This window comes from Podospora bellae-mahoneyi, chromosome 2, assembly GCF_035222275.1.
Source record: "Podospora bellae-mahoneyi strain CBS 112042 chromosome 2, whole genome shotgun sequence".
Taxonomy (NCBI): Eukaryota; Fungi; Ascomycota; class Sordariomycetes; order Sordariales; family Podosporaceae; genus Podospora; species Podospora bellae-mahoneyi.
The window spans coordinates 2,463,799-2,477,196 of record NC_085881.1 but is presented as its reverse complement, the minus strand read 5'-3'; the positions used below and the strand labels follow the sequence as shown (position 1 = coordinate 2,477,196).

Genomic DNA, 13,398 nt, shown 5'->3' with positions numbered 1-13,398 from the left:
TTTCCGTTACGCGGAGATGTGGCTGCCACGCAACGAGCCGGGTAGTTGTACACAGTTAAGTTGACTTGGAAAAGGAATCACAGAGTTAAACCAAGAGAAGTCACGATGACATCATCTTATGTTTATTTTATTCGTATAGCAATGCTTTTGTTTGGAAAGAGCCTTCCTGCAAATGTCTTGTTGGACCCTATCAATTACAAAGTAAGAGAGACATAAATTGGATAACGTCCAAATTCCGAAGTGCTGATTCCCTACCCTTTCCCACATCCGTAATCTCCAACATAAACCCGAAAACAAATACCCCTACAACCAAAAACCCAGCAAGCCCAGTTGATGCTAGAAACCGTGCAACTAGCTTCCAACGCCATATCCGAACACAACCAACCTTACTCCAATGAATATGCCTGTATCAAGTTGCTGTCTAAAAGTCTGTGGACATTTGGAATTCCTCCTCATCATCAACTTGGGGCACTGCTGTGCTCGCAGCGCTGTCATCGTCCTCCACATCAAATATCGAGAGAAAGTCGGGTCTCTTCCAGTCTTGCGAAGACTGGGCAAAACGAGCCGGCGTTATCGTCGCATCGGAACCAGAAGAAGCTGTGCTCAGACAGCGGCTCAAAGGGCGAGGTTTTGGGGCAACCTCTGGCATTCGGGTGACCGACTCTTTTTTCCCATGAATTGCTGAAGAGGCAGAACGGCCCTTGCTGTAACCGAGTGTATTGCGCGAGGCTATTATTGAAGATGCCGTATCCCGCGTGAATGTACCAGGTTGGAGAATGTTGTCGGCTGGCTTTCTCTTGGGCAACAGCAAGCCTCGTGGCTGCGGCTTAGGAGCCAATATCGCGGTCTTCCCAGGCGCACCGCGGATGGAGTTGATTGGTGCAGCAAGAGCCGAGGCTGCTCTACGGGAGGCAATCGTGGACGGCGGTCTTGACCCCAACCCAGTGACTTTCTTGACAACCGGGATAGCTTCCACCTTGATGGTCTCCTGCCGTTTCTGAAATACATCACGGCTCTCTGGGGCATCCCCCACGCTCCAGTCAAACCCCTCCATGTCCAAGCGAATCTGCTCATCACCACGCGCAAACTTTCGCTGTTGCCGCTCTTCCATTTCCCTTTCCAAGGCCGATTTTCCCTGGCCATCCACACGATTGAAGTAGTACCGATAGTAGTCGTTGAAGAGGTTCTCAGGCTTCAACCCCTGGAATGTTAATACGCCATCGGGCAGCACATCGGATTCGTAAGGCAAGTCCCTGGGCTTTGGTGGACAGTACTCGACCTCGTCATCGGCCTTAATGGGAGGCTGAACATCGGCACGGACCTCGACTTTGGCTGGCCCAGTTTGGGGCGCAGCCTGCTTTGGTCGTTGAGCAGTTGTCGGCCTCTGTCCCGGTGTCTTGAGAGCAGTTCCCTTCCCGCCCTGGGTATTCTGAGTTGCCCGAGCCTTGCCATTGGTGGTTTTGTTCCCGAGAGGGGCTCGACCAGTTTGGGGTGCTGCATGTTTGTTAGCGAAGAACTCTGCACAATTGGCAAAAGCAAGAAAATAAGCTCACCCGCTGGCGTCACCAAGACCTGCTTGCCCGACTTTACCAATACATTGTTTCCTTTGGTCTGCAATAGCCCTCCTTTGCCTCCTCCGAGTCCGTGGTTGGCATTCTCGTCGTTGAGTGGGATTTTCAGGGGGGTTTTCGGATAGCGGGCGCCAGGGGTTTTGGCTCCCAGCTGTTTATTAGAGGCGCCGGCCTGGTGCACGTACACATTCTCCTGGTCGTGGTGGGCTGCCAGCATTGTCCCAGCGGGTTGAATCTGGGAATAGCCTCCCAGCTGGCGATTGTCGAGTGTCGAGTGTGCGTCGTGGTTGCTGTTGCTGTTGTCCGAAGTCTAGAGGTCGTTTGGCATGTCCCGTTTCACAAGGAGGGTGGAATGATTTCTATTTGCAGTGGTTGGTCGCGGCGTCTGGCCGTGTTGGTCGCGTCTCACTCTGTCCCCCGGCATCCGTAAAAAGAACAAGTTGGTTGGCAGAGCAACGGCGCAGCAGCCGAATGCTCTTGGTGCAGCTCGACAACAGTGCCCCACCTTTTAGGCTGGGGGTGGTGATCAGACAAGTGACTGCCACCCGTCGGCAGCAAATGGAAACGCGGCCGCTGGCCAGGAGGAGGGAGTGGAGGGGGGTGGAGGGTGAGCCAGGTGAGGGGCACTTCCTTGTCTTCATTTCCTACCTAATCCACCAACATTTGCCAGCTCTCATCCACCCACTTACTTCTCCTTTTATTACCCAACACATCCGACTTTCAACTTGAACATCTGCAAACCCGCGACTTCTTTCTCGAACACTAACAACTCGTCCTCCTCTCTACAACCAAACCGACCTTTTCCACACACCCAACACCACCATGGATCGCATCAAGGAGGTGAGTTGAGTGTCTTGGAACATTCGAGAGATGGACCCTTGTTTGGCGCCCCACCATCAGGTTCCCCCCTACTACAACCCACCACCATCACGAGAGACCGCCATTTGGTGTTTCGGTGTTGCTGGTGCCGGTGCCAGTGTCGTTGCTGTGGTTTGCCCACGGATGTTGTTGTTGCAACGGCTCTGTTTTGCTCCAGCGAGCTAACATGCGCCATGTGAACTCATAGAAAATGACCCAGCTCCGTTTGGAGTCTGAGGAATCTGCTGCCAAGGTCGAAGAGCTCCAGGCCAAGGTCAAGGCGCTCGAGCAGGAGAACCTCCAGAAGGAGCAGGAGATCATCTCCCTTACGCACAAGAACAGCGTTCTAGAGTCCGAGGTAGAGAAATACGAAACTCAGGTCAAGGACCTCAAGAGCGCTGCCAGCGAAGGCGCGCAGCACGGAACCCAGAACGAAACGCTGACTCGGAGACTCCAACTTCTCGAGGAAGAGGCTGAGCAAGCAGATAAGACTTTGCGCGAGGCCAACGAGAAGTATGCCGCCTCTTGTCTACACCTATTCGGCGTCATGACCAATGCTAACCTCATCTACCTCACCATAGGTTGCGACAGACCGACGTCAAGGCCGGACACTTCGAGCGGAAAGTCCAGGCTCTCGAGCAGGAGCGCGATCAGTGGGAGTCCAAGTACGAGGAGATGGCCAAGAAGTACGCCACCGTCCAGAAGGAGCTGGAGGACTTCCAAAACGAGATTGGCAACATCTAAGCGGCGCTCATCCAGCTTGCTGTTGTTGGGTACGGGACAGGTCTCGTCGGCGGCATCTTTTCGTCACAAACATGCTCGGGCTGTGGTTCTCGGGTGTGAGGTTTTCAACGCCGTATGTCGATTGATGGAGACAGAAGGAGGATGTTTGGACTGGTTTTCCCACTGCCTACAGTATTTAGTTTTTGCGGCTTTTTACAACACAAACACACACAATTACCCCAAGCACATGGTGGTCATGGTACCGCAATCCCCTGAAGATGTTTATTGCTGCCGTGTCTGTATTATTCCACCCCTCTTGCCTTCCTCTTTTTGGCCTTTTGCTTTCTCTCTGTGAGCTGTCTGTCGAACTTGGTTTCATATCGAAACTTCTTTTTTTTCTTTTGCTCTTTGGGACGCTTCGCGCCCTTGGTCGCTTGTTTGTCTTCGTCTTCTGGCTTCTCTGTTTTGGACTCCTCGTCGTCGTCGGAAGAGACAGCTTTTGGTTTGTGCAGACCGTCCCGGTCCACACTAACAGCCTCGACGGTAACGGTGGTGTATTTGTCTTCATCAATGTACTCCTCCTCCATGTCAATGGGCGCCTCCACCACCTCGTCGTCAGACAGGCCGCCCCATTCCTCGTCCTCTTCCCCGTCTTTGCCTGCTGTACCTGTCCCGGCTGCCTCGGCTTCGCGGAGAATTTGCTGAATGGTCTGGACGTGCTCTTCAAGGGCTTGTTTACGCTCTTCCCTAATCTGTTACCATAGTAGACACACACATGTCAGAATAAGGCTGTTTTAGATATTCCCATGGAAAACCAAAAGTCTGCTGCTCCTCCTCACCTGCTTCCTCGTCTCAATTCTTTCTTCCCGGGCCTTTTGCTCGGCAATTTGCTGCGCGTGTCTCTTCCGCTCTAGCTTGCGCTTGTGGAACCCGGTCAGGTATTCTTCGCGGGCTGTACGGTCGAATGTGACTTCTTCGACGGCGTGCTGGACTTTGCGCTTCTTGGGGGGTGGAGGGGCTGTTTTGCGGACTCGGGGCTGGATGAACATGCCCGGTTGGGCGAACATGGCGGCGGTTCCGTCCATTTTGGGGAGCAATTGGGAGGTGGTTGTGACGGGATGGAGGTGGGATGTTGAGAAGGTTGAGTTGATGGCCCAGCAACTGTAATTTTGGCGATATTGATCCCCTGTAACTTTTCGCTAACGGCGCGGGCTGGTGTTATCGGGATTCTTGCCGCCCCACACCGCCTGGTTTGCAGCAGCGGGTGGCAGGCAGGGGCCCCGTTGGTGGTGGCGCCTGTCTTGGCTTGGGTTTGGTGGATACGACGGGAGCGAGACCGAGCTGCATCATCCATCCCAGCCAGCTGCATACCTTACTTGTCGCAGACAGCTTCCTCCATCCGCGACATTTGTGTTGAATACCTTCCTGACCATACAACATCGAACACCCCTCGCGATTCAAGCAACGACAGAGAGGCCAAGTTCACCTCACTTCTCTCCCGGTTGAAGCCAATCTGTTCACCTACACCAACAACACGATGCGTATCAGCCAAGCAGCCACCCTGCTGGCCTGCACAGCAGCAACCAGCGTCAACGCCTTTACCGATTCCGCACCCTTTATCCTCTTCTCCTCCGCCGAGTACGTTTCCCATTCCCCCCTTTCCATATCCCTCAAAATATTAACTCCCCCTCTCCCTCTACAGCCTCCCCACCCCGAACTCCAACCCCCAACTCCAAACATCCTCTTCAGTCCTCTCCACAACCAAGTCCCTCCTCTCCGGCTGCCCAACAGACAAGTACATCCTCATCTCCCAACCCAACCTCCACGCGGCAGACATTCGCACCTCGGAACACTGCCTCCACACGCCCAACCTCTGCAAGGCCACCCGCGCCCAAAACACAAAGTCCGCCTTTAGCGTAGCAGAGGTTATCGGACAGATTTCCGCCACCGAGCTAAAGGAGCTGGTCGCCCAGTCCTGCAAACATGTCAAGGGGGGAGCGATGCAGCTTTTGGAGGTGAGGATGAGGGGTCTTCCTCCTGTTGTTGGGGGGGGAGATGAGAAGGAGAGGGTGGAGATTCTGGAGGATAATGGTATGTTCTTTCATGGCAAACTGTGAAGGGTGGTGCTGACATTGGTTGGTGTAGATCACAGACTTGGGGAGAGGATGTCTGCCCTTGATGAGGAGGGGGAGGGGTACACTGTTATGGTTTTCTCGGACCCGGCTGAGTTGCCGCCTTATAGGTCTGAGTTTGACGGGGTGGCTACGGGGCATATGGATTTGAAGAGGGGGTTGAATGATGAGTTTGAGGGGGCGGTGGTGAATAGGAGGGGGAATGAGACGGAGAGGGATACGAGGGGGTTGTTTGAGAAGTATCAGTTTTTTACTCCTGGTAAGTCTTTACAAGTGGAAAGTGAAAAGGGGAGGAGTGGGTTGCTGACATGACAAAAAATAGGCATCTTTATGGCGCTGATCACGCTGGTGATTGTGCTGGCTATTTTGACGGTTGGGCTGAAGGCGCTGGCTAGTTTGGAGGTGTCGTATGGGGCGTTTGATAAGGAGATGGGACCGGCTGCGCAGAAGAAGCAGCAGTAAACATACTGGGCGTAAGTGCGGGTGTGTGTGTATGGGTATGACTGTGAATGAAGAAGGGAGGATGGATGGATGGATGGATGGGCTGTATTGGAAGAACTGTGTAACTCTTGTAGCATAGATATGTTTCGTCGTTTTCCTTTTTTGGTCTTGTTTATTACTTTAGGGCCTACATTTTGTTGGTCTGGACGGAGTTATGATAGTTGGGAATGGCTTGGGCGAGGGCATAGTTGTGGCATTTTCATACTAGGTTCTTGTCTGAATATGGTTGGTGTCAGTGACAACCAAGAATGAGAGTGGGAATTGCACATTGACTTTTGAAGTAACGAGTCTTTCCCAGTATTCAATGATAAAATCAGGAAAAGGTTGTGTTTCAGAACCTTTTGCAATTTTTTTTTTGGTATCAACAAGATGAACAACCTAACCACCATCCCATATGCCATCACATTCCCATAAGCAAACAGCTATTTTCTCTACCATATGCACCGATTTTCCCGGGCCCAATCGTGATTTTTTGCCTTTCCCTCCCAATATCGATCCCGCTCTTCCTCAAACTGTCCGTCCACCCAAAAGAAGAAACTTCAAACCAAATGACTCGGCAGCAAAAAGTTGGGAATCCCCTCCCGAACGGCATACTCATGCCCGCACACCCCGCAGACGAGCTTGCCCTCCATCAGGTTCGTCTCCATGAGCAGCGAGTGCAGGTCTTTCAACAACTTGTCGTCTGATTGGAGTTGTTCGATGGTTGGTGGGGAGTCTGGGAGTTGGGGGAAGCCGAGCTATACACACTCACTGTCAGTATGGTTGAAGTTTTGTCTTATACCGGATAGATGCATGAGGGGAGAAATACCTCTGCGGACGTCGTCTTGAGCGCCTTCCAGTCCAGCCTCGGAAGCAAGTTGACCAACAGCTCCGGGTTGACCTCGACGTCGTCCGAGGCGAGCTCGGCGTCCTTTGGGTGGAGGGGGAACGAGTCCGAGGAGGACTTGCAGGTTTTTACGGCGCAGGTGAGGAAGTTGAGGGTGAGGAGTTTCATTTTGGCTGTTTTCTTTTCCAAATGACCCGGTGGTGAAAAGGGGTAATGTTCGGCGAAGAAAACGGGTTTCTGTATCTATCAAACGTGGTCGTTAGATGTGGTCGTGGAGAATTAAGTTGTGAGTGTGAGTGTGTATGTATGAGTGAGTGCTTTGGTTGATAGACAAGCCCAAAAATTTAAGATGCTTGAAACGGGGGTGCCCACGTGATGCATGTAAACCGAAATCATGAAGTGAATAAGAACAAGCAGCACCATGCTGAGACTACAACCAGAGCAATTGTTGCTCTCGGCCCATAAAGTTTACCAAGTTTATTCTACAGCTTGTCATGTCTCCCACGAAGGAATACCTATTCAGGCCCAGCTCCCCACTAATCCTACGATCCTCTCTACGCCAAGCTCTTCTCATAACGAGCCTTCTTAGACTTTTGCGTGTGGCGTTGGCGAAGATAGCCAACAACAGAAGCCACCACAGCGGCAAAGACAAAAAACTTGCCACAGATGGCCCAACCGCTACTCTCGATCGGGGCGGTCGGATAAACGTCGTCGGTGACCTCTGCAGAGTCATCATCCAAGTCTGCAAGAACGCAATGGAACAAAAGCCCATAAATCAGCACTCGTGTTTTTCATCAATTTCATGTCTTTTTGCTTCGTGTGTGTGTGTGTAATCTCATGACGAAATATCCTTCATATCGGCCTTGTGAACTCCAAAGGTGATAGTTTCTCGATTTTCATCTTGGTCGTCGTGGCCTGGGTACGCAAACACATCCCCGGTCAGCAAACAAGGTGCGGATGAGGAGCACAGCAAAACCTGGGCACACGGACGGCACTAAGAATGAAAGTAAAAAAGGGTATATGTAAAGAATAACGCTGTGTTTAGAGTTCCACGTGGATACCTTCTTCGGGGACCTCCAGCTCGCCAGACTTGGCGATCTTGACCGTCTTCTCGGGCTTGTCACCAGGCTGGGTCTTGACGTTCTCGATCTTCTCGACGATATCGTAGCCCTCGAGGACCTCGCCGAAGACGACGTGGCGGCCATCGAGCCAGCTGCAGGGGACTTGTTAGCCAAAGCTCCTTCCAAAGTATTTTCGGACAGGTTCAACGTACGAAGTAACAACAGTGGTGATGAAGAACTGGGAGCCGTTGGTGTCCTTTCCGGCGTTGGCCATGGAGAGAATGCCCTTCTTGGTGTGCTTGAGCTTGAAGTTCTCATCGGCAAACTTTTCGCCGTAGACTGCGATTCTAGTCAGTACACCATGTCTCATTCTCAAGAAAACCCTCGGAAAACACTTACTGGACTTGCCGCCAGTGCCATCACCCTTGGTGAAGTCACCACCCTGGATCATAAACTGCTTGATAACACGGTGGAAGGTAGACCCCTCATAACCGAAGCCCTTCTCGCCAGTGGCAAGAGCGCGGAAGTTCTCAGCGGTCTTGGGGACGGTCTTGCCGTAGAGACCCATGACGATGCGGCCGAGGGGCTCATCACCGTGGGTGATGTCGAAGTAGACCTTGTGGGTGATCTTGGGGCCCTTGGCAGCCTCAGCAACCTGGGAGAAAGCAACCATCGACACACCCAGGAGGGCGGTGGCGGTCAGGACGACCCGCTTGAGGCTGAACATTGTGTCTTGCTTCTGTGAGGTGTGTTTCTGTGAGGGAGAGAGAAGTGGAAGAATGAATCAATTGAAGACTAGAATGCGGGGGAAGGGGAAAAAAGAGAAAATAAATGAGAAGTCCAGAACTCGGACTGTTGTTGCTGCCACCTCGATCAGTTGAAGCTACGTTTCTGTTTCAACTTGGGCGTGCGGCAGGTGAGAGCCGAGCTTGGGGGGGCGGGTTTACAGGGGGTGTCTTCAGGCGGGTTTGAGGCGGGACAGCGAGGTGAGTGGTTGAGAGTGCGGGGCAATGGATGGGGGCGAGGGGACCAACTCATCGAGCCCGGCTACGCGACGGCATGATTTTCTCCTATATACTAGCACGCTAACCAGACCTGGCCAAAAGGTCCACGAGAGATTCCTGACATCGGTTTGAACCAAAAACACTGCACAAAAGTAGGTCTCAATATGTAAGTCTACCCTTCCTAAATTTGAATGTTGATTTCTTCAAAACAAATCACTACCACTACTACCACTACCCACGTAGGCTGAAGCCATCGCTAACCTCACAGCCATAGCCCTGACGGCCCTGACGGCTTTGACAGTTTTGACGGTTTTGAGGCTTTAACGGCTGGCCCTGGCGGCTCTGATGGCTCGATGGCTCTGATAGCCCTGTGAATTTTGACACGACTATCTATACGTGGGCCTTCCAGAGTTTTCCGGGACGTGTGGAAGAGATAAAGTGCACGGTAAGGACCTGTTTTTACCTGTGTTTTGCAGGCCTTTTTATGTTGGAAAACTCAAGCCCTGGGGACCTATTCTGGATGCGGTTAGCATGCCAGTATATCGGAGAAAACCATGCCGTTGCGCAGCCAAGGCTCCAATCCATCCAGTCCCGTGACGCAAAGGGGATAGCGTTGAATTGGAATCTGGGTCTCCGATCCGGCAGCTGGACACCAGGCGTGAATGTAGAGACGCGCGTGCAGGGAACTGGAGATGTGAACAGGCACCTCTTTGGCGCAGAACAGAGCAGAGAGCAGAGCAAACGTCATCCTTCAAGGTTTACCAGCAAACACATCTCGACTTTTCTTTTATAACAAGTCCACAACTCGTCGCAAAACTTCAAGGCAACCTATATAAAAATCCTATCCCTCTCTAAAATCAAATGCCACCAATCCCATAACCTCCGGCGCAGTCCCAATCCCAACCATTCAAAATGATGTCCTCGACTAGTGAAGAGGACCCTTTCCTCCAAGTCCAACAGTATGCCTCCCTCCCCTTACACATACCACGCTGCCTTTCATCTGACAACATACACACAGAGATGTCCTCACCCAACTCCAAACCACCCGCCCTCTCTTCACCTCCTACCTCCGCATCCGCTCCCTCTCCTCCTCCACCACCACCACCCCATCCCCAGAACTCATCTCCGCCCGCGCCGAACTCCAGTCCTCCCTCGAATCCCTCTCCGAAGACCTATCCGACCTCCTCGCCTCCATCCGCGCAATCGAAACCAACCCCTCCCACTTTAACCTCTCCTCAACAGAAATCACCCGCCGCAAACGCCTCGTGCAGGAAGTAGGCAATGAAATCGACGACATGCGCGAGGAGCTCTCCAAGACCTCCAGCAGTCTCCCAGACCCATCCTCCTTTGCCGATCTTGACAATCCCGAAAGGGGGGAGGACTACGCCGCTCAGTTCGAGCAAGAGCAGCAGGTCATGATGATGCGGGAGCAGGATCAGCATCTGGACGGAGTCTTCCAAACAGTGGGCAATCTGCGGCGGCAGGCGGATAGTATGGGGCGGGAGCTGGAGGAGCAGGCCGAGATGTTGGAGGTGGTGGATGGTTTGGCGGATAGGGTAGGGGGGAGGTTGCAGACGGGGATGGACAAGATGAAGTATGTCCTGAAGAGGAATGAGGATACGCTGAGTAGTTGTTGTATCGGGGTGCTGATATTGGTTTTGGTGATTTTGTTGGTGATACTGTTGATTCTATAGGGTGTTTTGATGGAGGTGGGTAGGGCACTTGGTTTTTTGGGAAGACAGGGAGTTCTTGCACATGATCAGCGTAGATATACGGGACTTGACTACGGTTCTTGTCACAGCGATGCTTATACGGCGTTGGGGACGGTATTTGTTATTTAGGAGTTGTGTTATACACTTGTAGGGTATTTAGACAACACACACGCTGTTACAGAATGGTTCGACCTGAGCCAATCCAAACCGCTAACCAAACATTTTTCCCCCAACACAACTTCCCACCCAGCAATATCATGATAGATTTGTATGCTGACCCTTTCCCATTCCCTGAGTTATATCCTTTTCAGCCGCTGGGTATTAATACACGCCAAAACTCACTCAGCCCCCACTCTAAAGAACCCTCTGGTTCCACCGCAGTTTCTATCCCAATGTCAACCCGGTGTTCTTCGTAAGTAGTGTAGCCAACACTTCAAGCGAGTGGACCGCCGCACCCTTTGTCGGCGCTCTAGCAGGGAACTCGACGAGGGCCGTCCGCAGAGCGACAACCGCGGCGCTGCCGTACGCGTCGATGAATTTCCCTTCGTAGTTCTCAATCATGGCTTTCAGGACGATACACTGCGTGTTGCTGATCTCAACCGCCGGCGTGTTCACTATACGCGCCATGGCGGTCCAGTAATGCCGAGCCGGATACGGGTTTTGCTTCTTGGACGCGGCAAACTTGCGGAGGGAGATGGCGGCGAACCCGGCACCGAGACCCGTCATCCGGTCCATGTGTTGTTGCTCACCAATCCATCGCCCGCTGTCTTTCCACCACCCAAGTCTTGCTCGCCCTTGCTCGGTCTTTTCGCTTCCTCGGTAGCCGAACAGGACTGGGCAGACTATCCTGAACTTGGCCAGCAAAATGTCAATCATTGATTTTCCTCGCCAGAGAAAGTCCGGTTCTGAGATTGTAGCGGCTACACAGACGCCTACCGGGTCAGCTGTCTCTGGTCGCGCTGAGGCTTCGTTGATGAACTGCGAGATGGCGCCTTTGCTGAAGATGTTGAGGAGGTAGATGAACAGCGAAGGCAGTGCTGGCTCGTTGCGTGCTGCTCCTTCGACGGGTCGTCTTGGCTCAAAGACATAGTCTGATGGGTCAATGAGCTGTGACTGAACCTGGTTCGCCAGTGCCTCGCGCAATAAATTAGTAATTTTTGTTTGCTGTTTACACGGTTAGCATAAAACGAATTTTGAGACAAGGTCCCCGCCTTGGTGTACGTGCCTGTGACCGGTTTACACCAGGAGCTCCCGCAGAAAGCTGGCCTATACACTTTCTGAGTTCTCTCCTCATATCTCCCATTCTCTCTTTCAGGGCCCGGTTGGTCTTGGCCTGTTCTGCCATCATCTTCCGCAGGCCTTTCAGGTTCTTGTGGATCACGGTATATCTGTCGATGGTTGGTACCGCTGGAGCCGGTGGAGCTACTGGAGGTGCTGCCGGTACTTCCCCTGTTGTCCCAGCCGCACCATTGGTCTGGCTGGTCCCATTAAGCAACCCTCCGATGCCGAGGACTGAATTTGATGGCTTAGCAGCTGGTGCTACTACGGGTACTGGTGGTGATGGTGTTGGTGTCGGGGCTGGAGGCGCCTTGGCAGAAAACAAGCCTGACGATGGCTGTGCTGTGGGTGCTGTTGACCCGAACGGACCGGCTCCATTGAGTACGGAAGTCGGCTTTGGTTCATCGACTTTGTTGGCTGAAGGAACAGCTGCTGGTGGAGTGGGCTTTGCGGCTGGCTTTGGTGGTTCAGGATCTGGTAGTAACGGGGGAATCTCGATCTTTTTCGCCTTGAGTTCGTTTAATCTGACGCGCTCGGCAGCTAATTCCTGCTCGGTTTTGATCCTCTCTTCCTCTTTTCTTCTCTGTTCGAGGACTCGGTCTCTTTCCTCCTTCAGACGAGCCTCTTGCAGCACCCTTTCGGCCTCCTCTCGAATTCTGGTATGTTCTTGTCTTGAGGTCTCGAGGATTTGCCTGTGACGCGCCGGCGAGTTCCTGTCTTGGTTGAAGATTTCTGCGAGATCGGCTCGGTGAGGGCTGGCGACATCGTAGCTCCGCGCTGGCGAGGGAGATGCTCGCTGCATCGTGCCGTTTTGTTGCTGGGACGCGCCCGGCTTATGGCTTGTAAGGCGTCGATCAACAGATCCGGCAGGGTGGATGTGTTGCGCGGGAAAACAGGTGGTCAATGTCGCGACGTTGATTGTTCTTTTGCTGAACCGTGAACCGCGAATGAAGAAAGTCGCGGGGTTAGATGCACCCTCCTGGTGTCTAACTTTTTCCTGCTCCAAGATGATCCCTGCAGCAGATGATCTGCTTTGAGTTGCCAAACAAAGCAACGTCGACAACCCTAACCCTTCTTTGCTACCTTGCTCCTTGACAGCTACCTCTTGCTCTTGCTCTTGCCCCGGTTGGACATTGAGACATGGCCGCATCTCAATCGGGGCATTGGATGTAACTAGGCTAGCGATCAGCGGGGACAAGAAAGACATCGGGTGTTGTGGATAATTCCGAACGACGGGTACAAGTCTCCAGGCTTCAACGTCGCCCAAGTTTTGGAGCTTCCAGCTGTGCAGCGTCTCCAAGAGCTGGGCCGGGACCCCAATGGAACAAACAGTTGGAGCCACATATCGGAGCTTATCAAAACAGTTTCACAGAGCTAGAACTCAAAGGCTCCATCAAGATAAATTGCAATCCACCCTGTAGTCTGGTATCAGCAAAAAGATGTGATCAAAGCCATCGTATATATCTCTTTATTTAGCAGTAGCAGGGCAAATGACTATCCGGATGTAATGTTTTAGCTATTCCTGTCCATCTCTTCCAACACTGCCGAAAATGTTGGTTTCGTGCCGCAACAAGTTGACAGTCAGAGCTCTGGACTGGACGCATCATCAAGGGCTAGCCCGACAGTTCTGACAGCTCCAACCAAACACCGTGCCGCCTCAGCCTGGTTCATCAGAACAGGTCTTGCCAGTCAATGATTGTCCCCGAGCTGTCAGTTGGGAGGAGGTTGTAGA

At 52.6% G+C, this 13,398-nt stretch overlaps 9 protein-coding genes across 9 annotated transcripts; 3 read left to right on the top strand and 6 right to left on the bottom strand.

Annotated features, from left to right (window-relative positions):
• Positions 1–111: 111 nt before the first annotated feature.
• QC761_206120 (uncharacterized protein) lies at positions 112–2,055 on the bottom strand. Its single transcript, XM_062876343.1, has 2 exons — positions 1,554–2,055; positions 112–1,494 (listed from the first exon to the last, which is right to left on the bottom strand). Exons 1-2 carry the CDS (start codon positions 1,786–1,788, stop codon positions 422–424), a joined length of 1,308 nt encoding a protein of 435 aa, XP_062734932.1. The 5' UTR covers positions 1,789–2,055; the 3' UTR covers positions 112–421.
• Positions 1,694–3,395, top strand: TPM2 (tropomyosin-2). The gene is made up of 3 exons (XM_062876342.1): positions 1,694–2,411; positions 2,638–2,942; positions 3,011–3,395. The coding sequence occupies exons 1-3, from the start codon at positions 2,394–2,396 to the stop codon at positions 3,171–3,173; spliced, it is 486 nt and encodes a 161-aa protein (XP_062734931.1). The 5' UTR covers positions 1,694–2,393; the 3' UTR covers positions 3,174–3,395.
• A 25-nt stretch (positions 3,396–3,420) lies between these two features.
• Positions 3,421–4,788, bottom strand: QC761_206100 (uncharacterized protein). Its single transcript, XM_062876341.1, has 2 exons — positions 3,992–4,788; positions 3,421–3,904 (listed from the first exon to the last, which is right to left on the bottom strand). Exons 1-2 carry the CDS (start codon positions 4,235–4,237, stop codon positions 3,455–3,457), a joined length of 696 nt encoding a protein of 231 aa, XP_062734930.1. The 5' UTR covers positions 4,238–4,788; the 3' UTR covers positions 3,421–3,454.
• On the top strand, positions 4,360–6,040 carry QC761_206090 (uncharacterized protein). Its single transcript, XM_062876340.1, has 4 exons — positions 4,360–4,790; positions 4,855–5,243; positions 5,298–5,543; positions 5,607–6,040. The coding sequence occupies exons 1-4, from the start codon at positions 4,690–4,692 to the stop codon at positions 5,744–5,746; spliced, it is 876 nt and encodes a 291-aa protein (XP_062734929.1). The 5' UTR covers positions 4,360–4,689; the 3' UTR covers positions 5,747–6,040.
• A 200-nt stretch (positions 6,041–6,240) lies between these two features.
• Positions 6,241–7,034, bottom strand: RMT1 (type I protein arginine N-methyltransferase Rmt1; the record flags this gene model as incomplete). The annotated part of the gene is made up of 3 exons (XM_062876339.1): positions 6,241–6,522; positions 6,594–6,854; positions 6,984–7,034. The coding sequence occupies 3 exons, from the start codon at positions 7,032–7,034 to the stop codon at positions 6,325–6,327; spliced, it is 510 nt and encodes a 169-aa protein (XP_062734928.1). The 3' UTR covers positions 6,241–6,324.
• Positions 7,035–7,165: 131 nt separating this feature from the next.
• QC761_0037800 (uncharacterized protein) lies at positions 7,166–7,415 on the bottom strand (the record flags this gene model as incomplete). Its single annotated transcript, XM_062872333.1, has 2 exons — positions 7,166–7,353; positions 7,394–7,415. 2 exons carry the CDS (start codon positions 7,413–7,415, stop codon positions 7,166–7,168), a joined length of 210 nt encoding a protein of 69 aa, XP_062734927.1.
• Positions 7,416–7,652: 237 nt separating this feature from the next.
• CPR2 (Peptidyl-prolyl cis-trans isomerase B) lies at positions 7,653–8,686 on the bottom strand (the record flags this gene model as incomplete). Its single annotated transcript, XM_062872332.1, has 3 exons — positions 8,072–8,686; positions 7,885–8,011; positions 7,653–7,824 (listed from the first exon to the last, which is right to left on the bottom strand). Exons 1-3 carry the CDS (start codon positions 8,397–8,399, stop codon positions 7,653–7,655), a joined length of 627 nt encoding a protein of 208 aa, XP_062734926.1. The 5' UTR covers positions 8,400–8,686.
• Positions 8,687–8,799: 113 nt separating this feature from the next.
• QC761_206060 (uncharacterized protein) lies at positions 8,800–10,609 on the top strand. Its single transcript, XM_062876338.1, has 5 exons — positions 8,800–8,842; positions 8,951–8,977; positions 9,004–9,121; positions 9,207–9,635; positions 9,695–10,609. Exons 4-5 carry the CDS (start codon positions 9,589–9,591, stop codon positions 10,368–10,370), a joined length of 723 nt encoding a protein of 240 aa, XP_062734925.1. The 5' UTR covers positions 8,800–8,842; positions 8,951–8,977; positions 9,004–9,121; positions 9,207–9,588; the 3' UTR covers positions 10,371–10,609.
• Positions 10,610–10,772: 163 nt separating this feature from the next.
• QC761_206050 (uncharacterized protein) lies at positions 10,773–12,816 on the bottom strand (the record flags this gene model as incomplete). Its single annotated transcript, XM_062876337.1, has 2 exons — positions 10,773–11,552; positions 11,614–12,816. The coding sequence occupies 2 exons, from the start codon at positions 12,814–12,816 to the stop codon at positions 10,773–10,775; spliced, it is 1,983 nt and encodes a 660-aa protein (XP_062734924.1).
• Positions 12,817–13,398: the final 582 nt, after the last annotated feature.

Coding starts and splice junctions, on each gene's coding strand:
- QC761_206090 (XM_062876340.1), top strand. CDS start 4,690: ATGCGTATCAGCCAAGCAGCCACCCTGCTGGCCTGCACAGCAGCAACC. Junction 5,244..5,297: donor GGAGATTCTGGAGGATAATG/GTATGTTCTTTC, acceptor TGGTTGGTGTAG/ATCACAGACTTGGGGAGAGG. Junction 5,544..5,606: donor GTATCAGTTTTTTACTCCTG/GTAAGTCTTTAC, acceptor GACAAAAAATAG/GCATCTTTATGGCGCTGATC.
- TPM2 (XM_062876342.1), top strand. Junction 2,943..3,010: donor TTGCGCGAGGCCAACGAGAA/GTATGCCGCCTC, acceptor ACCTCACCATAG/GTTGCGACAGACCGACGTCA.
- QC761_206120 (XM_062876343.1), bottom strand. CDS start 1,788: ATGCTGGCAGCCCACCACGACCAGGAGAATGTGTACGTGCACCAGGCC. Junction 1,495..1,553: donor GGTCTTGGTGACGCCAGCGG/GTGAGCTTATTT, acceptor ACAAACATGCAG/CACCCCAAACTGGTCGAGCC.
- QC761_206060 (XM_062876338.1), top strand. CDS start 9,589: ATGATGTCCTCGACTAGTGAAGAGGACCCTTTCCTCCAAGTCCAACA. Junction 9,636..9,694: donor CCTTTCCTCCAAGTCCAACA/GTATGCCTCCCT, acceptor ACATACACACAG/AGATGTCCTCACCCAACTCC.
- QC761_206100 (XM_062876341.1), bottom strand. CDS start 4,237: ATGGACGGAACCGCCGCCATGTTCGCCCAACCGGGCATGTTCATCCAG. Junction 3,905..3,991: donor GAATTGAGACGAGGAAGCAG/GTGAGGAGGAGC, acceptor CTATGGTAACAG/ATTAGGGAAGAGCGTAAACA.